The 27,110-nt window shown below is 44.9% G+C and overlaps 1 protein-coding gene across 1 annotated transcript in view; it reads right to left on the bottom strand.

Moving 5' to 3' along the window:
- Positions 1 to 27,110, bottom strand: part of ITGB4 (integrin subunit beta 4) — a 46,260-nt gene that overhangs the window by 7,228 nt on the left and 11,922 nt on the right. Inside the window, 24 exon segments of the mRNA XM_078155917.1 lie at positions 707 to 844; positions 1,697 to 1,877; positions 2,289 to 2,443; positions 3,064 to 3,259; positions 5,641 to 5,789; positions 6,536 to 6,715; positions 7,342 to 7,490; positions 8,515 to 8,538; positions 8,853 to 8,911; positions 9,956 to 10,059; positions 10,395 to 10,577; positions 10,856 to 10,889; positions 14,232 to 14,338; positions 14,728 to 14,850; positions 15,293 to 15,422; positions 15,603 to 15,701; positions 15,977 to 16,080; positions 23,533 to 23,735; positions 23,970 to 24,046; positions 24,272 to 24,436; positions 24,791 to 24,876; positions 24,879 to 24,912; positions 25,604 to 25,693; positions 26,034 to 26,297. Of these exon segments, the coding sequence (XP_078012043.1) occupies positions 707 to 844; positions 1,697 to 1,877; positions 2,289 to 2,443; positions 3,064 to 3,259; positions 5,641 to 5,789; positions 6,536 to 6,715; positions 7,342 to 7,490; positions 8,515 to 8,538; positions 8,853 to 8,911; positions 9,956 to 10,059; positions 10,395 to 10,577; positions 10,856 to 10,889; positions 14,232 to 14,338; positions 14,728 to 14,850; positions 15,293 to 15,422; positions 15,603 to 15,701; positions 15,977 to 16,080; positions 23,533 to 23,735; positions 23,970 to 24,046; positions 24,272 to 24,436; positions 24,791 to 24,876; positions 24,879 to 24,912; positions 25,604 to 25,693; positions 26,034 to 26,297 (3,034 nt within the window).

Genomic DNA, 27,110 nt, shown 5'->3' with positions numbered 1-27,110 from the left:
ACATTCCTATGTGCACTGTCTTTCCTCATTAGAATGTAAGCTGCTTCAGGGCAGAGGCTATCTTGTTTGCTTGCATTTGTATCCCCTGTGCTTAGCATAGTGCTAGGTGCATAGTAAGCACTTAATAAATGCTTGTTCTATGTATGTATGTATGTATGTATGTATGTATCTATCTTATCTATCTGTCTGTCTACATATGAGGATAGAATTAAAAGATCCCAAAATCTAATAAGCTGCACTTGGTTACAGTCTGATTCAATTTTTACTTGATGTATTATTCATAGCACCTATAAAATTTCATGCCAGCTTCCTTATGGCCTTTCCTCCCCCTCTGTGAATCCCACCCTTCTCTGTTCCAGTGTGGTTCAGTGTCAGCTGTATGCCCAAGCAGAGTCAATGTATTGTAAACTTGTATGAAAAAAAAACTTCAGGGAATGTACTCCACTTTCTCACCCCTATAATTTCTGGATTGTCAATCGGTCGGGATTAACTGTAGCACTGTACCCTCCGCTATAGTAGAAAGTTAGATAATGCTGTTGTTATTAGACTATGTTGAAGTATAGCTTTTACCCCTCTGGCTTCTCTCCCCTTCTATACATGCCCAAATGTATTTTGACATTAGCACCATTCTTCCTAAAGGGTAATAGATAGTGGAAGCTGACACCATAAGTTTTTGTGGGGTGGAAAGGGGTCACAGAGTCCTTACTGTTGTCCTCATTGACCAGTCCATAGCAGACTTCATAGGCTGTGATCTCCCCATTGGTCTCAGCTGGCTCAGCCCAGCTCAGCTGGGTGACAGTGGAGGAAACAACATTGAAGGCCAGGCGTCCAGGCTCACTGGGGACTGTGGTTGATCAGAGTGGGGAGACAAGGGGAAAGCAGTCAGTGGTGGGAAGAGGAGCAGGAGTCCCCAGGGGTCAGGAGGCATGAGAATGTAATGGATGAGGAAAAGAGAGTAAGGACTTCTGAGGGCTGGGGTAGGAAGGTTCCTCTGGGAGCCATGGGGATGAGAATGGAGGGATTTATCTTTGGGACAAGAGAAATCAGAAGAAACAACCTTGGCAAAGAACTGGAAATTGCAGGGATGCCCATCATTTGGGGAATGGCTGATACAAGCTGTGTTATCTGATTGTGATGGAATACTATTGTGCTAGAAGAAATGATGAGCTCAATGATCTTAGAAAAACATGGAAAGATTCGCACAAAATAAGGAAGAACAAAATAAGCAGAACCAAGAGAACATTGTATACAATAACAAAAATACTGTTTTAAAAAGGTCTTTGAGTGAATAAGTTATTTTGACTATTGTAAATACCCAAATTAGCTGTTAAGGATGTATGAAAAAAGACACTACATCCAGAGAAAGAACTAATAGGAGCACATATAGGATAATTTTACATGTATATATGTGTGTGTGTGTATGTATATACCTATTTGTGTCTAATGGTGGCCATCTCTAGGGCAGGGGGTGGGGAAGGAAAGAAAAAAAAAGGATAAAAAAGAAATTTACATGATAACTTTGTTGTATATTTAAAAGGAATAGCAAGCTGTACATAGTAGATTTGCAGTTTAGTGTACAATTATCTTTTTTACTATACTGTGTTATAAAATGCTTATTTTATTCCATAAATTAAAAATAATTTCTTTTTTAAAAAGAAGGAACAACCTTGGGGCAGAGGGTCTGGGAAAGACTTACCTTCCTCATTGGTACGGCAGCATACCAGGGAGCTGTAAGGCCCCTCACCCATTGGCCCATAGGCACAGACCTTCATCTCATAGTCACAGTATGGGTATAGGTTGGTGAGCTCCACTGAGGGTACTTTGCAATCGATGAACTGAGCCTCCGATTCAGAGTCACCCTGTATCCAGTATTTTACCTGTACCCACAGGGAAAAATGTCAGAAGGAAAAGGACCCTCTCTTGGGTTATCATACATAGTGGCAAACCACACATCAGGAAATAACCAAGGACAGTCTATCAGTCAGTCAAACATTTATTAAGTACTAGGTACTGTGCTAAATGATGAGGAATTCACAATCATAATAGAGAAGACAACAGGGCAAGGCTTTAAAAATGTGAGCAGATATGCTATGCCTTCAGTGACTCTATTGAAAGCAATTTAAAATAGTCACAGGACCACAGATTTAGAGATCATTTAATCCAACCCCCTTATTTTATAGATGAGGAAAACAGAGGCCCAGAGATGTAAAACCATTTATTTTAAGCCAGAATTGTTAGCTAGTAATTGACCCAAGGGGGCCGCTAGGTGGCGCAGTCAGCCCTCTTACCTTGTACCCAAATGGCTTGCCAGGAGGTGGTAGCCAATTGAAATGGATCCTACGTGAACCAATGGCCTTGGCACTGGGGTTCTGAGGGGCACCTGGATCAGCCCGGGTGGAATATGATGATGTAGTCTGGCCAACGAACTGCCTATCCAGACTTTCTGTAGTGAATGGGAAGAGAGGGACATCCTTGTTTAAGCACAAAAACAAAGCACAAACATAGAACCTGGTCGCTTTTGTGCCATTAGAGGGAGCCGGCCACTCAACAGATGACCCTAATTAGTAGGTTAGGACTGATTTCTCTGAGGTTCCAGGGGCTGGTTGAAGTTCAGAATCTCACTCTTCAGAAAGGCAAAGCTCTGAGGAATGCTTCTAGGGGGATGACCATGTCAGACGGGGTTTCAAGATCCCTACCCATCTACAGGGCACCTAAGGTTTCAAGATGGTAATAAGCAAATTTTGTTTTTAGCTCCTTTGTTCCACATCTCTGCTGGCTTTCCTACCTGTTTCTTGGGACTCTTAATTTTCCTCCACCTTCAGCTCGGGTCTGAAACCCCCTTAGCAATAGGGCATGAAGATATTTAGAACTGAAAATGGCTTAATGAGATGCTCCTTCCAGAAGTTTTAAAAGGGGGGGGCCCAAAGTCCTAATGGTAGCATTTCAGGCATCTTCAACAAGCTATTCATGGGAATTTGGGAAGTAGAATTCCCAAATGACTGCTACACCCAGGCGGGGTCTTCCCCAGAATTTTCCCCTCTGTCTCTCCATCACATCAATTACCGATGAGGACTGTAGCAGAGTGTGGCTCGCCCAACCGAGCGCCATACTTGGGGTTGGTTAGGTAGATGTGGAAACGTCGGGATTGCTGGCCCAAAAGGAGGGAGTCCATTTCTTGTAGGTCCAGCAACTTCACTTGCAGCTCCTTCTTTGTCTCCCCTGGCTGGAAGAGCAGGTCTCCTTCCACAGGGATGTAGTCCTAGGGAAAAGGAGGGTTAGATCCATAGCGAGAGCTAACATCAGGCATGTGGGTACATGGGGAGCAGGAGAAATCACAAAACCACGTAGAGACCCCCAACCAATCACACCCAGACATGTTTAAGTGTAGACAGAGATACAGTGGTAGCCACAGTTATGCATAGCAGCTTGCTTCTCTCCTCTTCCATCTTACCACAGTGCTTGACTCTGCCCTAAATGTCAATTCTAACCTTGTTCCTTAATGATGGTTATATGGTGAGATCCCCACTGGCAGCAGGGACTATCTTAAATAGGTATTTGAAAACATAACTAGCAGTGTGGTATACTCAGGAAGACCAGGGTTCAAGTCCAATCTCTGGCTGTGTGACTTTTCACAAGTAACTTAATCTCCCATTGCCTTCAGCACTGGAAGAAGGAGTTTCCATATTCAGTGTTCCCCCTACCAATGAAATGACAGGTCTGGTCCAAAGATATAAATACATAAGTGTATATGTACGTATGCATGTGTGTGTATATGTGTGTGTGTATGTGTATGTATGCATATGTGTATGTATGTATGTGCATATATGTGTGTGTGTACACACATATACACAGATACAAATACCATACAAGAATTATGTTAGGGTCATACTCATGGTCCACCCAATCCTGTATTCCCTTGTGGCCCTTTTAGCCATCTGTATTTTCAGTTTGTACTACCTCTGGTGGCATAGAGTGCTGGCCCTGGAGTCAGGAAGACCTGAGTCCAAATGTGACCTCAGACATTTACTATCTGTATGCACCTGGGCAATTAATTTAACCCTGTTTGCCTCAGTTTCTTCAACTGTAAAATGAGGTGGAGAAGGAAATGGCAAACCACTCCAGTATTTTTGCCAAGAAAACCCCAAATGGGATCACAAAGAATCAGATACAAGTAATTGACTAGAAAACAACAAAAACCTCCGATGGTAATGAGCTCCACATGTGAGCTGCCTGTTGTGTGATTAAAAAAAAAACCTTCCTTAATTTGTTTCAGGCATGTCGCTGGGTGAGAGTGGTGGCTGTATGTGTGCAGTACTGAGAGGTTTTGCCCCTGCTCCCTTTTTCTGGGGTCTACAGCCTTTTCTACCTTCTCTCAAGGCTCTGGGTCACTGGAAGGGGATTAGGGGTGAGGGGTGGGGTAGGGCAAGGCAGTCATCTACCTGCCAGAGAAGTCCAAACGATATCAGGTCACTTGGCATTTCTCTCATCCTGGGGAGGGGAAATGGTTATTGTCTCCTGAAGCCTGAGGCAGAGCTGTAACTAGTGCAGGACCACTAGGGCTTTGTCTGGGGTACAAACATGGGAAGTTATATTCAGTCAATCTGTCCTCTGCTGCTTATACCACTAGAACAACTTTTTTTTTTTTGGCTAGGCAATGGGGTCAAGTGACTTGCCCGGGGTCACACAGCTAGTAAGTGTCAAGTGTCTGAAGCTGGATTTGAACTCAGGTCTTCCTGATTCCAGGGCCAGTGCTCTATCCACTGCGCCACCTAGCTGCCCCTCACTAGAACTACTTTTTAGGTTATGTGAAAGGATTCCTAGTTATGGTCCTGGCATACAGTTGGTCCTATGAGTTTGACATCCCCCAAGATGAAAAAAGCATCAGAGTAAACATGAAGAATCCTAAGAGATTGTAAGACCAAAAATTTACTTATGTTTTCTAAAAAACATTTACATTCATTGAGGGAGCTGCACAATATATTTAAGGACGCTTAGGATATAGTAATAATAGTAGCATTTATACAGCACCTACTATGTGCCAGGGACTGTGTTAAGCACTTTACAAATATTATTTCATTTGATCCTCCTAACAACCCTGGGAGGTAGTTGCTATTAGTATTCCAATTTACAGTTGGGGAAACTGAGGCAGACAGCAGTAAAGTGACTTGCCCAAAGTCACAACTAGTAAGAGTCTCAGGCTTGATTTGAACTTAGGTCTTCCTGACTCCCAGCCTAGCACTCTGTCCATTGCACCATCTGATCTGCATGGAATGCCATCATGGAGAAAGGCTACTACAGGACATACAGAACAACACCACAGAGCACTGAGTGGACCATATATCTGACTCTGTGTGGCATTTCTGATATTTCTGGGAGAGGCTTTGGTACTAGGAAGGAGGCCAGGGAGAAGAGGGTAGAGATCAGGATTATCTATCCAAAGTCATTTGGGCATATACTCAAAAAAGACCAAATCACTAATGAAAATTCCCAAGGACCCACTATTCCTTCCCTCCACACACACACACACACACACACACACACACACACACACACACACACACACTCACACACACGGAAAAGGGGCATCATATTGCCTCCTCTGCGTATGAGCCCCACTGTCTCCTCTAAGAAAGCTCTTACCCGGTTGGCACGGGCTGTGCTGTCTTGTGTACGGTAGGAGACTTGAGACTTGCCGCTGTCCATGATGCGTCTGGTAACAGGAATCCGGGCGACCTGGTCCACATGGCTGAAGGAATATTCTGGCTGATCAAATGACACTATCCCACTGGCTGCAAGAAACCATGGCAGACAGCGTGGGCAGGGGAAGGTTTCAACCTTCCTTTACCCTTTCTCGCATCAAGGTGGAACCTCCTTAATCGCATCTCCTAATCTCATTCCTGAAACCATATCAGCAACAACAGAGAAAACGCCTTCATCACTCTCATCCAAATGAGAAGAATGAGATTAACAATAAAAACCAAAAAAAGAGATTGAGGCTGGACCTGTGATTTCATTGGTATAGCAGTCTCCCAGCTGAAGAAAGTTCTTCTATCAATGCAGGCTGGCACCCTTCTCTACAACCTGTAGTCTTAGAAACTATCCAAAGCATTGAGAGGTTAAGTAGCTTGTGAGGGTCACACCGACAGTATGGATCAGGGGGAGGACTTGAACTCAGGTCCTTCCTGGCATGTCTCTTTACTATATCAAATGACATTTATGTAGCATTGTAAGGTCTGCAAAGCAATTTGTATGCATTATCTCTTTTGATCTTCACAACAGCCCTATGCAATACCTACTACAGACATGGAAAGTGAGATTCACAGAAGCTGTGACTTGCCCAGGACAGGCAGTAAAGGAAGTATTGGAGGCAAGATGGGAATTCATCATGGCAAGCAGCAGACCAGGCATCTTGGCAATGAGTCCAGTAGCATCCAAAGAACTCTTGGGCCCACGTGAAGTAGAAGAAGGGATTCTATGCCATCCTCCTTCTCCATCCTACCAACATGTTCTATTTCCCCCGAATGTCAATTCTAACCTTGTTCCTTAATGATGGTTATATTGACCAGGCGTCGCCCAATGGTGGCAGTGCCCAGGGGTACATCAATGGCCTCCACCACCAGGTGCTCATCGTCATCATTATCTGGACGGATGAAAAGAGGGACCCGAACATCTACCAGCTCTACTCCCTCCTGAAATTCCACCATGCCCCGGGCATCTGGATGGAGAAAGTAGGAAAAGGAGAAGACACATTGGATCAGAGGAGCAAGGTAGAGAAAAGAAGGCAAAGATCATATTACAGAATTTAGAGCAGGGCAGGACTTTAGATGATGACGATGATGATGATAAAATAATAGTATTTATATAACATTTGCAAAATGCTTTACAAATACAGTTTCCTCTGCTTGGATCCCACTGTCCACTAAGACTTTTGGGACACCCTGAATGATCTCATTTATCCTCACAGCAATCCCAGGAGCTAAGTCCTATTATTATCCCCATTTTATAGTTGAGGAAACTGAAGCAGACAGAGGTTAAGTGTCTTGCCCAAGGTCACAGAGTTAGTAAGGTTGCATTTGAACTCAGGTCTTCCTGACTCCAAGTCTAATACACTGCTCCATCCAATTGCCTTAAAGATCATCCATTCCAACCCCCTGATTTTATAGATAAGGGAACCAGCCTCAAGAGTTGAAATGACTTGCCCAAGTCAATAGATAGTAGGTACCAGAGTCAGGATTTGAATTCAGGACCTCTGATTGCCAATCCAGTTCTCTGTTCATTCATCCAAGTCAGAGTATCCTCTGAGTACGGTCAGCACAAAGCTTGATGGGCCATGCCACCTACCCTGTTCTCCAGTGAGGGTGTAGTAGCCAGGGGCCACCTTGAGCTCATGGAATGACCCCTGTGACACTTGCTTCTCTGTCAGCTTCAGCAGAGGCACCTTGGCTGACCGGGGGGCCATCAGCACGGTGTCCACAATTGTATGGTCCTGCCTAACTCCAGAGGAAGAAAAGCAGATCATCACGGTCCAGATCCCCCATCTTATCTCTGTCCACTAGAGGGATCTATAAGACGGCAGTGTGACTTTCTTATTCTTTGTTATCGGCGCTCAGTCCAGCTCAGTACCTCCTAGTACAGTGTCTCTGGGATAGACGGAGCTTAGTAAAGTTTTGTTGAATGACTATGAATGGATGGGCAGATCCTGAGGGCTCCCTTTTTTTTTGTTGTTCTTATCCTCATTTGTACCTTCTTCCTACTTCCAGTTCTTTATCTCCCCTGCCCCCCACCAACTCCCAATTCTGTCTGGTCTTTTTTCTGTTCTTTTCTCTCCCCTGCTTTTCTGGCTGTCTACCAAACATGAATGTAGGTCACCAACTGGGAACAGTGGGAGGTCATGGGTGTGATATTGGTTGCTTTTCTTGTTAACCTGTCAGGAAGGAAGAAAGGAAGGAAGGAAAGAGAGAAAGAAAGAAAGAAAGAAAGAAAGAAAGAAAGAAAGAAAGAAAGAAAGAAAGAAAGAAAGAAAGAAAGAAAGAAAGAAAGAAAGAAAGAGAGAGAAAGAAAGAGAGAGAAGGAAAGGAGGGAAGGGTGCTAACCTGGTTTTTTTTGGCAGCTAAGCACCCACCTGAGAAGGCTGTCAAGGGGGCACCCTCCCCATCACTACATAATTCCTTCTTGTTAGAGCCCTCTGCATTTCCCATAATCGGACATATACCGACATACAGGGGTGCCCAGGACCTGGGACTCAGAACACAAAGCATTGTGGGAGCTCAGATGCCACATGTTTTTTTTTTGGGAGGGCATGAGGATAATGGTGCTAGGCACAGGCCTGGCAGGTAGAATTCAAGTTCTCCACTGGGGGACACAGACACATTGCTCTTTTCTTCCCTCACCGCCTTCCCCACCCCCAAAGGAGAAAATATGTTAAGGCAGGCAAACAGAGAGAGAAGCAGGATAAAGGGACAGATGTCCAAGAGTTATGGTAGTCCTAGGGCTACCAGCTAATGATCCACTCACTTTTTCCCAGCATTGGGCTGTTGCCTGTGGGAGAAACAGAAGAAATGAGTGAATTGTGCTGTTCTTAGATGTTTGAGAAGGGTTGGAGGTGGGGTGGGGGTTGGGCAGGGATATTTAGGACTTTCAGTATTTTCCTGTGCTAGCAGCCCACCTCATAATCCACTACCAGGCTGCAGAGTTAGCATAGGGCTGCCCCAGGACCAATGGGATAGACCATCTTACTCTTCTCAAATACCATCCAGGGAGTCTTGGACCAGGGTGGTACAGGCAGCCAATGGGCCCAGAGTAGGCACTATCTCCTTAGAGTATGTCAAGTTGCTCACACGTCAAGTACTCACCGAAATTTGGTCTGCTGAAGCTTTTGAACCCCAGGGATCTGTCTGTAAACTTCATTCAACTGGAAAAGAACAGAGGTGAGGTGAAGTGAGGTTGTATCCTTGGGACAGTAAAGACTACCTAAAGCCCTGTTCCCACAACTGCCTTTGCAATCACTGTCCCCCATGCCTGAAATGCCCTCCCTCTTCACCTGCGCCTCTTAGAGTCCCTGGCTTCCTTTGGTCCTTAGCCAAAGGAGGCCTTGCCCCTTCCTTTTCTTCCTTTCCTTTCTTTTTCCTTCCCTTCTTTTTTCTTTTGAGCCTAGGTCTCCCTCTCTCACCCAAGCTAGAAGGGCAACAGCCACTCATATAGGCTTCATCTTAATACTGAGCAGTATGGAAACTTTAACTGCTCCACTTTTCTGACCTGGCCCAGTACATCTTTCCCAGCAGCCCTTCACTCCCAAGGACTCATCCTATTGGTACCAAATTTATGCAGACACCTGATTGCTTTTGGACCTACTGTAGCTCAGAAATCCAGAACCCAAGCAATCCACAGCCTCAGCCTCCCCAGCAAAAGGAACTACAAGTGGGCATCATCATGCCTGACAGGAGGCCTTTCCTGGTTCCCCTCAACTGCTAGGATTCTCTTCTCTAAAGTTGCCTTTCATCTATTCTGGTTCTATTTAAATTTGTCTCTCCATGCTGTCTCTCCCTTTAGAATGCAAGCTTCTTGAAGGCAGAGACAGTTTTTGCTTTTGCTTTGTACAGTGCTTGGCACAGGGCCGATCAAAAAGTAAGCAATTAATAAATGTTGATTAATTGATTCAGAACCAAGAATGAACTCCCTAGTCAGAATCCTCCTGGGATAAGGAAATATACCCAGACCCTGGAGCAGAGTTTCCAAGAGCTTAGACCATTGCAGCTTTATTTTTTGGAAAAATGCAAATGGTAGATTGCCCCACAGGCTACCCCTTCCTCCTGAGCACAAACTCTCCAACAAAGTTCTATCCTTGAGTTAACTTCTTCTCACATACTCTTTTCTACCTTCTTCCTTGATCTGCCATATTCAGCCTTGCCCAGAGATTCTCCATTTCCCCTCCACCAGGCACTGCCTTCAGCCTTACATTGTCTTCCACTTCCTGGCGCAGCTGTTCACACTCCCGAGTATCAGGTTTCAGCAGGTTCTCGGTGCAGAGGCGGGCAAGGCGCAGGGATAACCTATATGGGACTGTGTGGAGAAAGGACAGGTCATGTTGGCACTCTTTCATGGAGGTCGCTACAGAGTTCCCACTGCTCAGAACTTTGTCATGGTAGGCAACCTGGTAGAATAGCAAGACTGGTATATTGTGGGCATGGAATTTTTAGTGTCCAAAAGTACTAGTGTGGTGAGAAGAAAATGGAAGTTGGCTCCATAGCTGGGGGCTCTTGGCTCTTTGAACCCTATCAGATGCCCTGGACTAAGACGAGTGTCCATTGGGCCACCAGATTCAAAGCAAGCGGTATCTACAGTACCACTGCTCAGGATGCCGTTCTAAGGAGGGCACCCCTGGCCATGCTTCTTACCCAGCTCTTTGGAATTGGCAGCATGGGTGTTGATGCCAGAAGACTGTACATTGTTGATCTTCCAGCGGACCATGTCGCGGCCTTTCAGGTTCCCACTGCGTACCAGTGGCGTATCCAGGTGGTCCGAGGCCATTAGGTTCTCCCTCAACACATAGTGATCTTCTTTGAAGCCCACCATGTGGCCTACAGGAGGAGCAGGGAGATTTCAATATCAATGCCACCCTTATGATGTTCACGGAGTGCAGTGCCAATACCCCCTCCTCCTTACACCAAGGATACCAGACCATGAAAGACAGCTGAAGCCGCTTACTCAGCTTCCATCATCCTGAGCTTAATTTTCCATCCTGTCTGGGGGTCACTGTTCCCACTTCCCCTCCTCTACTACTGCCCTTGAGGAAGTGGAAGGCTTCAGCCAGAGCTCCATTCTCCCTCACCCTCCCCATCCCAGTACTGGTCAATACCTTTGTTGCAGCAGGGGAGCAGGGCCAGGCAGGCCTGTGAGAGAGACAGAAGGAACAGAAAGGGAAGGACGCTTAGTCACCTGAGCTGCTCCTAGCTCTGGGTTACCTGCTTCTTTTAGGGCCCTGCTCATGCCTCAGGGGCAGGCAAGGTGGCTACTCCTCTCCTGAGAAGCCTAGTAGCATTAGATGGTCGCACAGCCTGAGGGCTGGGGTAGGGCAAAGGCAGTAGGTGTTAGAAATTATGATGGCAGAGGTGGACAGAAAAATGTCCATGAAGGTCTTGTTCCACTTCACTTAGCCCTTGCCTAGTCTCTATCTTATCATAGTGACCTCCAGTCCTTCCAGGTTATCACTCCTGTTCTGGCTTCCCTTTCTTTTCCTTCCCAGATTCCACCCTTTAATTAACCAGCTCAGCCCTATATTACTGAAACAATACTGAACAACTTCAGAACTCATTAATGCAGTCACTAGTCATGCTTTCAGGAGACTGAAGTTGTGAAGCATGCCTCTTACCTCTTGACAGAAAGATGGTGTATTACAGGCATGGAATGGGACATACACTTTCAGATGGGGCCAATGTGATTATTTTGTTAATTGTACTTCATTGTTACAAGAGAAGGTTCTACTGGGGGTAGGGAGCAGTCCTTGGGAAATGACAGCAATGTAAAAATATCAATAAAACATTTTGAAAAAGAACCTTTCCCCTTCCCCTTGAAATGACCTTGTATTTTCTTTGTATGTATTTTTAAAAAAAATATCCCTAAAGAAGAAGGAAGAAAACAAACACTTAAGTGCTTACCATGTACCAGGTACTGTGCTAAGTGCTCTATAAACATTATCTCATTTGATCTTTACAACAACCTTAAGAGGTAGGTATCATTATTATCCCCATTTTACAGATGAAGAAACTAAGGCAGAGGTTAAGTGACTTGCCCAAGGTCAGGTAGCTAGTGTCTGAGGCCAGATTTAAATTCACGTCTTCTGACTCCAGGCCTAGTATTCTATCCACAATATCTACCTATTGTCTTCATTGGCTAGGTTGCAAGATCATTATATTCTTAGCGCCTGGTACAATGACTGACCAGTGGATGGATCTGTGTAAATACAGACTTCAATGGTGCAGATTTCGACCCATCATGTCCTGAACATTTTATTCTCAAATCCTTTCACTCCTTTTCCTATCATTGTGCTTTCCTTGCCATCCCTGGATCATTCCTTCACTATCCTCCCTCCTCTGCTCTTACCTGAGCTGTTGAACAGTGCTGGAGGAAGTCATGTAACCCAGCTGACTGGGTCTGCAACAAACTAATTTTATCTAATCTCAACTGGGCCCTCACTATGGTAAGGAAATTTTTTTTTTATTAATTTATTTTGATTTATCAACAATCACTTCCATAAGCTTTTAAATTTTACATTTTCCTCTCCCCCTCCCTCCCCAAGACGGCGTGTAATCTGATATAGGCTAGGTAAGGAAATATTTTTTACTCCTCCCCAATTGATTCTCTAATTCCCCATGGCTGCCATTCTAAGCCTCTTTTCCTTCCTTCCTTCTAAGCCTCTTCTACTTCCCCTTTCTTTACCCTCTCAGCTGACTTTGCCTTATACTTTTATGAGAAAATTGAGGTCTTTCCTGTGAGCTCTCTCTTCTCACCTACATCTCATAACCTCTTGACATCATCCCTCCATTCTGTCCTCCTTGACTGCAGTCAGTCTGCTGGAGGTTGTCCTTCTCCTTACCAGGCCAACTTATATGTGCTCCGATTTAATCCCTTCTTATCTTCTGGAGCAGAATGCCCCCACAATCATCCCCACTCATTCTCTAATCTTCAATCTCTCCCTATCTGCTGGTTCCCTCCCTCCCGCTTGAAAACAGGCCGCCTCTTCTCATTCTTAACAACAAAAACAAATGGAAAAATTCTTGCCCATCATCCTCTCAAGTTATCATTCTATAGCCTCTCTCTTTCTCAACCAAACTCCTAGACAAAATGTTTATGCTCACTGCCTCCACTTTCTCTCAGTCCTTAACGATTTGGTTTCTAATTTCATAACTCAACTGAAATGGCTTTCTCCAAGGTTGTCAATCACCTCTTAATGACAAAACCTGAATCTGATGGCCTTTTCTCAATCCTCATCTTATTTGATTCTCTGCAGAATTTGATGCTTTTGGCCATCTCTTGTCTTGGATTCTCTCTCTGACTCTAACCTACTAGGGTTTTCCTGACAGTGCTTTCTCTTGGTTCTTCTACCTGTCTAATTACTACTTCTCAATCCCCTTTGCTGGATCATCACCCTAAATGTGGGCATCCCCTAAAGCTCTTTGAAGGCAAGGACCACTTTTGCTTTTTCTTTGGATCCCCAGCACTTAACCCAGAGCTTGGCACATAGTAAGTGCTTAATACATGCTTATGGATTGGTTGGTTGATTCATTGATCCCTTGAACCTATAAGCCCTTCACAGCCTGGCCCCAGTCTACTTTTTCAGATGTATTACATATTATGCCTTTTCATTCACTCTTCAGTCCACCCAAACTGGCCTACTCTCCTCTGTGTCCAGTTAGCATTCTCTCCTCACCTCTACTTCTCGGACTCCATTACTGTCTTCAGAACTCAGCTAAAGTACTATATTCTACATGAAGCCTTTCCTGATCCCCCAGCTGGTAGTGCCTCCATTCCTTCTAACCCTGCCCCTACTTCGGGTAACCTTGTATTATCTTTGCATATATTTTGTATATGCCTACATATGTACACATGGTTTCCCTCGACTAACTCCTTGTACTGCTAGCACCTAACATAGTGCCTGGCACACAATAGGTACTTAAGAAATGCTTCCCGATTGATGGATTTGTGATTTGATCAGTACGGATACAGTTTTCAAGGGTGCAAATTGCAACCCATCTGTACCATCACATCCAGAATGACTCTTGTTCGTGTCTTCCCACAAATCTTCCATAGGTGTCTAACCAATGTAGTGGAGGCTTTCCTTTAGCTCTCTTGACATTTCATGGGTACCAGTGGAACATGTGGCTTGTCCACTGGTTAGTCCCCTCCCACTACAGACACCATTCCACCTCCTTTCTTAGTGTTACATCAAAGATATATCTTTTATACCTCTTGGCAGCCATTTTTTTTAATGGTCTCATGCATGCCCATCCTCTGTAACCAGACTCTAATTTCTTAGAAGTCAGGGCCTATGTCTTCCATATCCTCATATAATCTGGAACAATGCTAGGCATCTACCCAATAAATGTTAGTTGGTAAACTGATCGACTGATTGATCTGGAACCACATGGAGAGACAGGATGAAGCTGGGCCTCGAGTGAGTATGGCTCAGCAAAGTGGGTCAGGAAGGCACGGGGAGCTAGGGATGGGGGCCTTACCTTGCAGCAGGCACAGTACTTCCAGCAGAGCAGAAGCAGCAGGGCCAAGAGCAGCAGGAGGAAGATGAGCAGTGGAATCAGCCACCAGAAATTTCCAGGAGGACACTCTAGGACAGGGGCAGACACAAAATTATGGAATAGGGAAGGATAGGAAGAAGAGAGCCATGAAACAAAGACTTGTAGAACTTCAGAATATTAGAGACCTTGGAAAGCATCTAGCCCAATTCTTTCATTTTACAGATAAGGAAACTGAGGAGTAAAGAAGGAAGGAAGTGACTTGCCAGGTAGATCAAGACTGTGTTCAGGGAACCCCTTGGGGAAGAGCAGAAGGAAATCAACTTCTTTCTGGGTACCTAGATAGACCTTGCCCCTTAGAGGAGGGTACTCTCTCCCATCCTGCTCCCCTTCCCACTGGGGACAGGAGCTCCCTCCCTTCCTTCCTCTCTTTTGTCCCAGATCTAAGTCATTTCTCTCCTTGGGCCTGAATGGCACTCACCTTTTTTCTTATGCACAAGGACGGTGCTGTTGGGACCAATGGCTTCATTCCCTTCTACAGTATAGCTGTATGTGCAGTCGTCATCCTCATCCCGGAAGGAACAGTATTCCATCACCTCTTCTGCTGTATTCACCACAACATGCTACTCCATTAGGTAGAGTCATTAACTATGGATCTGCTCCCACCCTCGTGACTCCTAATTCTTTCCCCAGGGATAGAGAAGGACAAGAAGGAAGTAAGTGATATCCCAGAGAGCAATGAAACAAAGGTTTAAGTTTAGGGGGGAATCTGACTTGGTTAAGCTTTCCTGAGTGGATGGGAAGGGCAAGAGTGGTCTGAGTCTCTAGAAACTGCCCAGTGGGGCTGTACAGGGCATGCTTTGAGAACGGCATTCCACTCTAATAAGGAGGACTTGGGGCACTTAGCTGGGCACCTTAAATGCCTAGGGCCATTCTGAGAATTTTTCTGGCCAATAGGGAAGAGTTTGTTTATCCCTGGGACGTTATGTGCCACTATCCCTAACTCTCCCAGCCTCCCTAGGGTATGCTCACAGCTTCCCTATTACCTTTCTTCAGCTCCTCCACCATCTTCACCTGGAAGTTACAGCTGGCACACTTCTGCCCCTTCCTCACACCTGTGCCCCAGGCTTGGCATTGAACACAGGAACGCAGGTCCTCACACACCCCTAGGAATGCCTGAATAGGGAAGCAGTCAGAAACGGTGCTGGATGGGTGAAGAAGCTCCTTGAACCCCAGAAACACCTTCCGGGGAGGCCCTTTGACCCTATCCTGCCTCACACCCTCCAGCCCTACTCCTGTGTTTCTCCATATTCCATACCCACTCCTTCCCTCTGCCCATTCCCATTCTGTGCTCACTGCGGAGTAGCTGATCTCACAGGTGGTATCAGTATAGAGGGAGACTTGGTCACAGTGGCAACGTCCACACTCACAGCGGCCTCGCCCATTACATATGCCCTGCAGAGAGAGGATCCATTACCCTGACCCTCACTCAGCAACCAGAAAGGTCCTCGTTTGGCCAGAACCCAGTCATATTTTGAGAAGAGGACTTTGCAAACCTCCACGCCTTGCCCTCTCAATTTCTTTCCAGAGGGTGGCAAAAAGTTGGTACAGTCCTCTGGTGTTTTGTCCCAACTTCCAGGAGACTCCCAATCCTCATCCCCAAGAAACATCTTCTGTTCATCCCCTCAATGTGGCCATAATGACTGTGACCATGCAGTTCCCAGTCCTACCCCATTGCTGTCGATGCAGGTGGCGTTGCTGAGGGGACACTCACAGCTCTTTCCTGTCCAGCCCCTTTCGCACACACATTGGCCCATGGAGCAACGGCCCCGGTCTGTAGGGAGTGGGAAGAAAGGAAAGCAGAACTCATACTTCTAGTCTAGGTCTCCTGCCCAATGGGGAAAGCAAGGGGAGTCCAACCTTGCTAGCTATGGGGCAGCTAAGGGTCAAGGAGAAGGGCTATAAATCCAGCCAGCAGTAGGGCCTGGGTAAGGGTCATCCAACCACTTAAAAGTATCTAGTGCCTACAATATACAGGAAGCTCATAGCTAAAATCTATGAGAAGATGCAGACTACGTCTATGCAATGTGATAGCTAGGACAGGGTGACTAAGGTACTGATCTGGAGGATGGGGAAACATGTTTCCTTCCAAGGCTTAGCTCTTCCTCATAGAGGTCTGGAAACAATCTTCCCCATACTTCATGTTCCTTTATGCCATTCCCAGAGTTCCAATGCCTCAACATCCCTCTGTCCCTTCAGGGGCAACTTTCTTTTCCAATCCCTGGGAAAGCATGGGAGGTTATACTATACTCTGTATTGCTAATATGCCCTATCCCACCTTCTCAATACCAGAATGTCTATCCTCTGTGCCACTACTCAACCTCTCTAATTATTTTTGCTCTCAATGAAATCTCTAGTGACTGTCAGAGTTGATGGCCCTAAGGAGCTTTCAATCTCGGAGGGAAAGCAAAACCTATCTGACAAAATTATTGTGTGTTAAAATGCGGAGGAGAGAAAGATTGTTATTGGTTCGAGTAATGAGAGAGGAGGTGTAAGAACCACAGTATATTGTAAGTGGAAGGGACCTTCAAAATCACTGATACCAGGGTTTCTTAACATTTTTTGGTCCTAGATCCCTTTGACAATCTGGTGAAAGCCTTCTTAGAATAATGTTTTAAATGCATAAAACAAAATAAACAGGATTACAAAGGAAACCAATTATATTGAAATATAGTTATAAAAATGTATTTTAAAAAACCCCCTAAGTTCACAGGCCTCAGATTAGCAACCCCTGGTCCAATCCCTTCATTTTCTAGAGGAAGAAACTGACTTGTCCAAGGTCATGCAGTAGTTAGTGGTACAGCCAGGAGTAAGCTCAGGCCTCCTAATTCCCAGTCTGGTACACTTGAGGGAGGCTTTCCTTAAAGAAAGTTTAGAATTTGGACCAATGGTCAAAGACCATTGTTGATACAAAATCCTAGTACTTAGCTGACTACCTTGAACACAGTGTTTGATAAATGTTTTTTGTTGAAACAAATGGAAAGGATATAAACAAACACTTCACAGAAGAGGAAGTTCAAAGGTAAATATACACTTGAGAAAATGTTCAGTATCAACGTTAGTTACAGAAATGCAAATGAAAGCAAAACTCATTAGCTGGCAAAAATTGAAAAAATATATACACACACATGTAGACATGAACACATACACATACATACAACCTAAGGTTAGCAGGACTGTGAGGAAACAGACACACTCAGATACTGCTGGTGATCACGCAAAATGACACACTCTTTCTCAAAAGCAATCTGACTCTTTGCAATAAAACCATCAAAATAATCGCACCATTTGACCACGTGGTTCTACAGCTGGGGGTGTTGGAAGCGGTGGTAGTAGAAATAGCGATTTATATTTATATTTTTGTAGCCTACAGTGGCCATATGGGCTGCAAGGAAGTGTAATTTCCCTAGCAACCTAAATGGCAGATATAGGACTACATTTCAACACTTTAAATGTCTCTAATTTTCATGTGTGTGTGTATGTGTGTGTGTGTGTGTGTGTGTGTGTGTGTGTGTGTGTGTGTGTGCTAAATTAACACAGATCCTAGTCTTCATGAAATTCTCTGAATGAAAAAAAAGCACCCCAAAAGGACAGCGTTCTGGTAATGCACATCTCTGGACTTAATTAGGTTGGTCCTTGGACAACAGGCACAAAATCTCTTGCCTATACTCAAAGCCTTTTCTGCTTGGTAGGACCTGTTAGTGTGCTGCTGGCATACACACCAAAGGAAAGATCAGTGAAGGAAATAAGGCAAAGGAGGGAAAGATCTATTTGTACAAAGATATTTATAGCTGTCATATTTATAATAACAAATGACTAGAAACAAAGTAGAGTCCAGTGGCAGGGGAATACTGTACTGGGATACATTGATATATATTGATATATTATATTGATATATGAAAAATATACAGCTGTGTAAAATATCCATAGTAAATAATGTAAAGTTCAAAAAAGGACCCAAAATCACTATAATTATGTACTGTAATATAAAAACTGTATATGTGCACGTGTGTGTATGTGTTATATGTATATGAATATAACCCTCTGCAATCAGCAAGGGCTACTGGGAAATGTAGTTTTCCTAGCACAGCTGGAAGGAGACTGAAAGTTTGAGAGATGTGGGAATCATACAGGAGAGAGGACTATGGGAAACTTTGGGTCTCTGTGGAGAGGTGGATGCAGGCCAGAGTGGGGAGTTGATTGGAAGTGAAAGGCAGATTGACTACAAAATTGACTATAATTCTGAGAAATTAGAACTTTGCCTGGCTCATTTATTGGCTGAAGGAATGATCTCTTTGGACAGAATTTGTTATTTGCCTTGGGCCAGGGGTGGGGAAGCTGTAGTCTTCTAGGTCCTTGGGAAAGGCTTTTCAACTGAGTCCAAGTTTTACAGAACAAATCCTTTTATTAAGGGGATTTGTTCTGTGAAGTTTGGATTCAGTCAAAGGGCCACACTTGAGGACCTAGAGGGCCACATGTGCCTCGAGGTCACAGGTTCCCCTGGGCGCTCTTCAGTGCTACTGGGGACCTATCCACTCTTCACCTCCCCCTCCTGCCCTGCCTTATTACTGCCTGTTATTACCAACATTACACTATTTACCCTTTGGGAGTTTTCAGCTCTTTTAAATATCTTTATTTGCAGTTTAAAGCTTTGTAATGGATTTATGTACATAAAGATAAGCTGACATTACATTCTGATTGTTAGCTGTAGAGGAATGAGTAATAAGAGGAAACATTGTAGCTAGAGGAGATTTTTCCCCCCTTTCCCCTCCAAATTGTACAATGAAGCCACTTTCTGCTCAGTGGATATGGAAGGTAAAGATTTCTTCTCTGGTCTGGGAGCTCTAAGATGACTGAGTTCCAAAACTTTTGGGCATCTCACTGAAATAGTAGGGGTGGGGACAAATAGGAGGGGAAGGGACAAAAATGAACCCATGACACCAATTGCCTTGGACTTTAAAAATAAATATTTTGAGCCAATATTAAGCTTTTTGGTGATACAAAGGAGAGTTTTATATTGGTATTGACACATGTGAATGTATCATCGTGATGACTGGAAGAGATTAATGTATTATCTATTAGTTAGTTGCTATTGATGTCTGTATGTGTGAATTTATTAAAGCAGAAAGGAAAAAAATCTGATGAAGAGGTAGATTTAATCCCCATGGCCAAGCCCTCTACAGGTACTCTTGGTCCTCAGTTTTCTCATTTGTAAAATGAGGGGGTTACCCGGAATGATCACGAAGATCTCTTTCAGCTCTACCTCTGTAATCCCTCCCACCTTCCTTAGCAAATTGCTCTTAATCCCCTCTTTCTCTCTGGTCTTCAGCCTCTCCCTACCAACCGGTTCCCTCTCCAAAGTCTGCAGACACCCCAAAGTTTCTTTCATCCTTAAAAAAAACCCACTCAAGCCATCATCGTATATCTTCTCCTTTTTTTAGCCAAATTCCTAGAAAAAGTTATCTACATTCATCATCTCCATTTCCTCTCTTCTCAATCCTTTGCAATTTAATTTCTAACCTCTTTACTCAACTGAATTTGCTTTCTCCAAATTGGCCACTGATCTCTCAATTGCAAAATCTCATCCTTCTTGAGCTCTCTGCAGAATTGGACACTTTTGACCATTTTCTTCTTGGACACTCACTCCTCTCCGGGTTTTCCTGACATTGTACTCTCTTGATTCTCCTTCTACCTGTCTGTTCCTTCCAAGTCTCCTTTGCTGAATTATCATCCAGAGCACCCCCCTAAAATGTGGGCATCCCCTAAGTCTCTGTCTTGGATCCTCTTCTCTCTATACTCTTTCTCAGTGACCTCTTTCAGCTCCTCATGAGTTTAATTATTATCACTGCTGTTGGCTCCCCAATTCTATATATCCCACCCCAATTTCTTGTCTTGAGCTCCAGTTCTGCATCATCACATTCCTATTGGATATTTTGAACTACATATCCCTTAGACATCTATAACTCAGCATGCCCAAAACAACTCATTATCTTTTCTCCCCAAACCCTCCATCTTCTGAGCTTCTCTATTTCTATTGAGTACAGTCAGTCAGTTGATAAGCATTTATTAAATGCCTACTATGTACCATACTTTGCTAAGTGCTGGGGATACAAAAAATCCCTACCCTCAAGGAACTCGCAATCGACCGGAGGAGACAACACGCACACAATTATTTACAAACAAAATTGTCATTGTTCAGTCATTTCAGTCATATCCAATTCTTCATGACCCTATTTGGGCTTAGGATAAATTGGAGATAATCAACAGAGGGAAGGCACTAGCTTTGAAGGGGAACAGAAAAGGCTGATTTGTAGAAGGTGGGATTTTTTTTATGTGGCACTTGAGGGACACCAGAAGAAGCAGCAAGGAGGCCACTGTCATTGGGCACAGAGTATATGGGGTGTCGTGTGAGAAGACTAGAAAGGGTTGAGTGGGGAGGCAGGATATAAAGGGCTTAAAATGCTAAAGAGAGAATTTTATATTTGATACTGGACATGATAGAAAGCCACTGGAGCTTACTGAGTAGAGGGCTGATGTGTTCAGACCTGTACTTTAGGAAGATTAAATTGATAGCTGAGTGGAAGATGGGCTGGAGTGGAGAGAGATTTGAGGCAGGGAGACCAACTAGTAGGTTAGGTGGGAGGTGATGAGGGCCTGTACCACAGTGGCAGCAGTGTCAAAGGAGAGAAGGGGCCATATATGAGAGAGGTTAAGGAAGGTAAAATTGACAGAACTTGGCCACAGATTACAAGCAGAGGCTGAGAGAGAGTGAGGAGTAGAGGATGATGCTTAGGTTTTGAGCCTGGGGACTGGGAGGATGGTGGTGTCCTCAACAGTAATAGGGAGGTTCTGAAGCAGGGAGGGTTTGAGGTGAAAGATCAAGAGTTCAGTTTTGCCCTTGGTGAGCTTAAGATGTTTACTGGACATTCAGTATCTATAGGAGCTGATGAGATCGCCAAGTGAAATAGTATAGAGGGAGTAGAAAATAGTGCCTAAGACAGAGCCCTAGGGGACACCCACCTTTACTGAGTGTATCCTGGATGAAGATCTAGCAAAGGAGACTAAGAAGATGCAGTCAGACAGGTAAGAGGAAAATCAGGATAGAGTAATGCCATGGAAACCCAGAGAGAAGAAAGCATCAAAGAGAAGACTGATTGATCATGTTAAAGGCTGCAGAGAGGTCAAGATGATAAGGATTGGAACAAAAGGTCATTACATTTGGCAATGAAGAGATCATTGGTAACTCTGGAGAGACCAGCTGGCTGAATGATGAGGCCAGGTGATAGAGAGTTAAGAAGTAAGCAGGAAGAAAGGAAGCAACAGTATATAGACAGCCATCCTAAGAAGTTTAATACCAAAAGGAGAATAATAAGGATGAGAGCTAGTGGGGACAGACAGATCAAATGAGGGTTTGGGGGCATGGGGGAGACATGTGTATCTTTGTAGGCAGTGGGGAATAAGCCAGAAGACAGGGAGAGACTGAAAATAAGTTAGAAGATGGGGATGAAGGGTTGCAATCTGCTGGAGAAGATGAGAAGGAATGAAATCACTTGTGCATCTGGAGGTGTTTGCCTTGGCAAGTAGAAGGGTTGGGTCTTCTTGTGAGACAGGGGTGAATGAGCACATAGTGGCAGAAGGCATCTGGGTGACATAAGATTAGGAAGGGAGAAGATGGGGCTCTCTGTAAATGGCCTTGGATTTATTCAATAAAATATAAGGTTCTCAGAGAGTGAAGGCAATTAAGTATTCTGGAAGGTAGAAGTAAGGAAGGGGGAAAGGGAGCCATAGGAGGTTTCAGGAGGAATGAAAAGGTTTGGAAGAACCACTATGGTGAGTGGGATAATAAATTAATTTTGTTGTTGTTCAATCTTTTTTTCAGTCGTGTCTGCTTTTTCATGACCCCATTTGGGGTTTTCTTGGCAAAGATCCTGGAATGGGTTGCCATTTCCTTTCTCCAGCTCATTTTACAGATGAGGAAACTGAGGCAAATAGGGTTAAGTGACTTGCCCAGGGTCACATAGCTAGTAAGAGTCTCAGGCCAGACTTGAATGCACAAAGACAAGTCTTCCTGACTCCAGGCCAGGTACTCTATCTACTTTGACACCTGGCTGCCCGAGTAAATTAATTAGGCAGGTATAAAAGGATTGACTTGCCATAGTGAAGACCCAGTTGAGTTTAGGTAAAATTAATTTGCAGTGGACCCACGATTTTGGATTTTCTCCAGTTTTGTTCTTTAGCACTTGAGTATCCATCCTACTCACCCAGGTTTGTAACCTCAGGATCAGCCTCAAGTCTTCATTTCTTTCCACTGTACATATCTGATCAGTTGCCAAATCTTGTTGCTATGTCCACATTATCTCTCACATCTGTCCTTTTTTCTCTATCTCCATTCCAACCATCACCCTAGTTCAGGTCCTCACCGCCTCTCACCTGAATTATTGAAATAGCCTCCTGATTGTTCTCCCTGCCTCAAGTCTGTTATTGTTTCCTTCTATGGCTGCCAAAGTGATTTCCCTAAAGCACAGTCAGGACCATGTCATTCCTCTACTCAATAAACTCCAGTGGCTCCCTATTACCACTAGGACCCAAACGGAGGCTTCTCTGTTTGACGTTTAAGGCCCTTCATAACCTGGCCTGAACCTAATTTTTCCAGCTTTCTTACATAGTACTACCCTTTCACACATGCTATGGTTCTGCCAAACTGGCCTTCTTATTATTCTTCACATATAACTTGCTTTCTGTCAAGTCAACAAGCATTTATTAAGCACCTACTATGTGCCAGGCACTGTGCTAAGCACTAGGGATACAAAGAAGGGCAAAAAAAAAGCCCTGCTCTCAAAGTAATGTAATGGAAACAACTGTAATATCCTGTATCTATTTACACACACACACACACACACACACACACACACACACACACACAAAAACCTATATTCATTCATGTCCCCCAAACTCCAAATTGAAAATTCCCCGAGGGCTGAGACTATTTTACTTTTGTCTTTGCACCCCAAATCCTAGCATAGTGCCTGGCACTTAGTAGGAATCTAATAATGCTTGTTGATGTATTGATTGAAGGAAGGAATGAAGGGAAGGAGAAAAGTGGAGGAAAGAATAGGAAAGGAAGAAGAAGCATGAATGAATCTGATTCCAGATGAGGGAGTTCAGGCTACAGAGATATCCTTTTTTCTCGTTCGGATCCCCAGCCTCACCCTCGATCCCCACTTACCATTGCACAGGAAGCCTGAGGTTCTAGGACACTGGAAATTGTCATACTCGCAGAACTGTCCATCATAGCGTCCGTCTCCATAGCACACGCAGCGCCCACACTGGCATTCTCCTCTCCCCGAGCAAACCTTGTCCTCCCCATCCCGTATGCAAGGCTTTGTGTCACTCTGGGAGCCCGTGGAGCAGTTACAAGCCTTGCCACTCCTGCAAGGGACCAGGGAAAAGTCGACTTTCGGAGGAGCAGTCCCCTTTCTGCTCTCTCCCAGCCCTTACTCCCTTCCTTCCCTTTCTTCCCTCCTTTGTCTGGTACACCTCAGTGCTTCCAGCATCGAGACCTCTTAGAGTTGCAGACTCTTTGCCCTCCCCATCTTCTTTTTATCAAGGGCAGGGTGACTCTGACAACCTGGGCCCCCAGTTGCCCCACCCCCTGCCACTCACCAGCCTTCCTTGCACATACAGTGCCCACATGTGAAGTTCCCATTGAAGCTGCATTTGGCTGACAGAGGCTCCTTTTGCTGTAAAAGATTGGGGTGTTACCCTTTCATGAGATGTGGCTGCTTGCTTCCCTTGAATGGCATTTCTCCTTCAGAAATCAAGCCCAGAGCCAGGATGGCAGCAGGCAGTGTCCCTATCCCCCATATAAAGAGTGGCCACCGACTCCCTCCCCACCCTCTCCGGCTCTCCGTTCCAAGGGTCATTTTTCCAAACACTATTCTGGTTTAACAATGCTTACTACGTACCAGCTCACAAGGGCACACATCACAGATGATGCCGGCATCAATTCTGAGCCCATCGGAGAAAGAGGGCTTGAGATGGATTTCGCCTGCCTGATCCTCAAGAGGCAGCTGGCACACATGCCGCCCATCCACCTGCTCTGCAGCCCGCAGCTGCACATTATAAGTTCCCTGTAATAACAGAGCCCTGTCATCCAAGGTCTCCTTCCCCTAGAAGTCAATGAGCACAGGTACGAGTGGACTGTTTGGGCTTTTTCTAGAGAAAAGGGAGCCCTCTGGATTCTCTTATTCTGACCTCTTAGAGATAATCCATTCTGCCTAAACCCTACAGCTCATGGTTCTCTGAAGTTGGGTTGGGGGAAAGGACTGCTTGATCCATCCTCAGTCCTGGAAAATAGCTCAATTCCATTCAGGAAAGAAACCCATGACTGCCTATTCCTTATCAGGGCCTTAATCTAGAAGAAATCCCTGCCCTAACCCTGTGTCCAATAGATCTCTCACACAGCAGCCCTAATGGAAACATACCACTTCCCCACGCTTGATTTGGAAAGATCCAGTCTTTGTCTTCACATAACTTTTGGAAGTGACTTCCGTCCGCAGGCCCTGGGGGCATTCAGAGCTCTGATATGCAAGTTGGACCTGATACGCTGATGAGCAGATACAGGAAGGAACAACCCTTATCTTACCTTCGGTACCTTTATTGATAAAGAGTGATTGATTCTTTACCCTACCTATCTTTTTTTCTTCAAGGGCAGGGGGACTGGCAGCCTGCCCCCCCCCCCCGGCCCCCCCCCCCCCCCCGTTGCCTCACTCCCTGGCACTCACCAGCTCTCCTTGCACACAGAGTGCTCATACATTTATCTTTATCAATAAGTATTCCTAATCACCCAAATGAAAACAATAGACTCCAATGTTGATCAGAGATGACATACCCACTGGAGCCTAAATGGTACTTTTGGTAGGTACTGAGGCTCCCTCCAGGTAAGAGAGATGGGGAGTAGGAGGTGAGGTGGGAGTGGCTTTCTTTGAAGTCTATCTCACCCCTGGGTCCCAGACTTCATATCATTAGACTGAAGGTGGTGTGAGCAAGGCTAGTCCTAGGGAGGGGTCTTAGCTGAGAGCCAGCCCTTCAAAGACAGAGGATCAGCTCAGCACGGGGACTTTTTCTAGGGAGAAGTAGTTAGGAATGAGAACAAAGGTGAAATGTGTGTCCCTGCCCTCAACCCCAATCTTTGCCTGAGTCCCTGGTACTCTCCAGCCATGGCCCTCCTCTCAGCCTCAGGTCTCCCTCTCAGATCCCAACATTCCAACTTCCTCTCCTAACCCCAAACCCCTTACATAAAAGGCCTCTTCAAGTAGTTCCACTATATTGGCAGAGTCCTCATGCAACAAGCCCAGAGAGGAGACTGGGAAATAGGTATGCAGCTTCTGTTTTAAAAAAAGGAGAAAAAGGAGAAAAAGATGTTGAGGAAGATGAAGAAGAAGACATAGAATAACAGTCTCTGCTGATTGAAAGGAACCTTAGTGGTTACTTAGTCTAACTCACTGAAAAAGATCTGGGAGTCTTAGTTGATCACAAGCTTAATATTAGTTTTGTTTTGTTTTTTAAATTGGGAACTCAGGGAGAAGAGATATATGGTATCTCAAATGAGTGAGGAGCCCAAAACAGTCCCTGAAGGTTTTGGGAATGATCCTGCTGTCAGGACTCCTACATGTGTGTGCACAAGCACACACACACAGACACACACACACACACACACACACATACCTCATAGTAGCTGAAGGAGTGGTTGGTGACAGCAAAGATGGGGATGATATTGTGCTGGGCAAGCAGGCGCACTAGGGTGGGAACCGATGGGTAGTCCTGCTGGTTGTACTGCGTGTAGGTGCCCGTGGAGTCCAGGAAGCAATCTTCGCTATTACGCTTCATGATGCCTGCCAGCACGTTGGCACCGTCCGCCTCGTAATGGAAGGCTGACTCTGTGGAGAACACCAGCAGGTGGGTGCTGTCTTTCCTCCAGCCAATGTCCTTCTGGGGAGGGTAAAGAGAAGCATACCTATTTAAAGGTGCCCTCTTCAGCCTTCCAGAACAGTCCTGAAGCAAGCCCTGCCTGCTCGCTGCCACGTGAATGAATGTCCCTGCGTCTCCCAGATAGTGGGAAACATCTATCTCTTATTTAGCTTGACCTCTTTATGACACCGATGTCAGGAGACAGGAAAGCCCATATAGCTAGCCATCTAGGTGGATGGTACAGGGCCTGGCGTCAGGAAGTCCTGAGTTCAAATTCAGCCTAGATACTAGCTGTATAATTCAGGGCAAGTTGCTTAACTGCTGACTCAGTTTCCTCAACTGTAAAGTGGGAATAATAATAACACCTACCTCTCAGGGTTGATGTGAGGATTAAATGAGCTAATATACTGCTTCGAGTTTTGCCCATCTTTAAAATCAGGATACTACTGCCTACCTTACAGAGCTGTTGTGGGAATTAAATAATTTAATGCGTTATTATCCCCATTCTACATCTGGGGAAACTGAGGCTGAGAGAGGTTAAGTATTTTAACACTCAGGGTCATACAGCTAATAAAAGTCTGAGTAGGTGGGTGGTGCAGAGCCTGGAGTCAGGAAGGCTTGAGTTCAAATTCAGCCTCAGATATTTACTAGCTGTGTGACCCAGGGCAAGTCACTTAATCTCTGTCTGATTCAGTTTCCTTGACTGTAAAGCAGGAGTAATAATAGCACCTATCTTTCAGAGATGATGTGAGGATTAAATGAGAAAATAATTGTAGAGACCTTAGCACAGTGCCTAGAACACACCAGACATTTAATAAGCACTTAATTCTTTTT

The sequence above is a fragment of the Phascolarctos cinereus genome, unplaced genomic scaffold (assembly GCF_003287225.1).
Source record: "Phascolarctos cinereus isolate Bilbo 61053 unplaced genomic scaffold, phaCin_HiC Scaffold_5;HRSCAF=322, whole genome shotgun sequence".
Classification (NCBI taxonomy): Eukaryota; Metazoa; Chordata; class Mammalia; order Diprotodontia; family Phascolarctidae; genus Phascolarctos; species Phascolarctos cinereus.
Note: the sequence above shows the minus strand (reverse complement) of the source record. Positions and strands in the feature narration are given on the sequence as shown.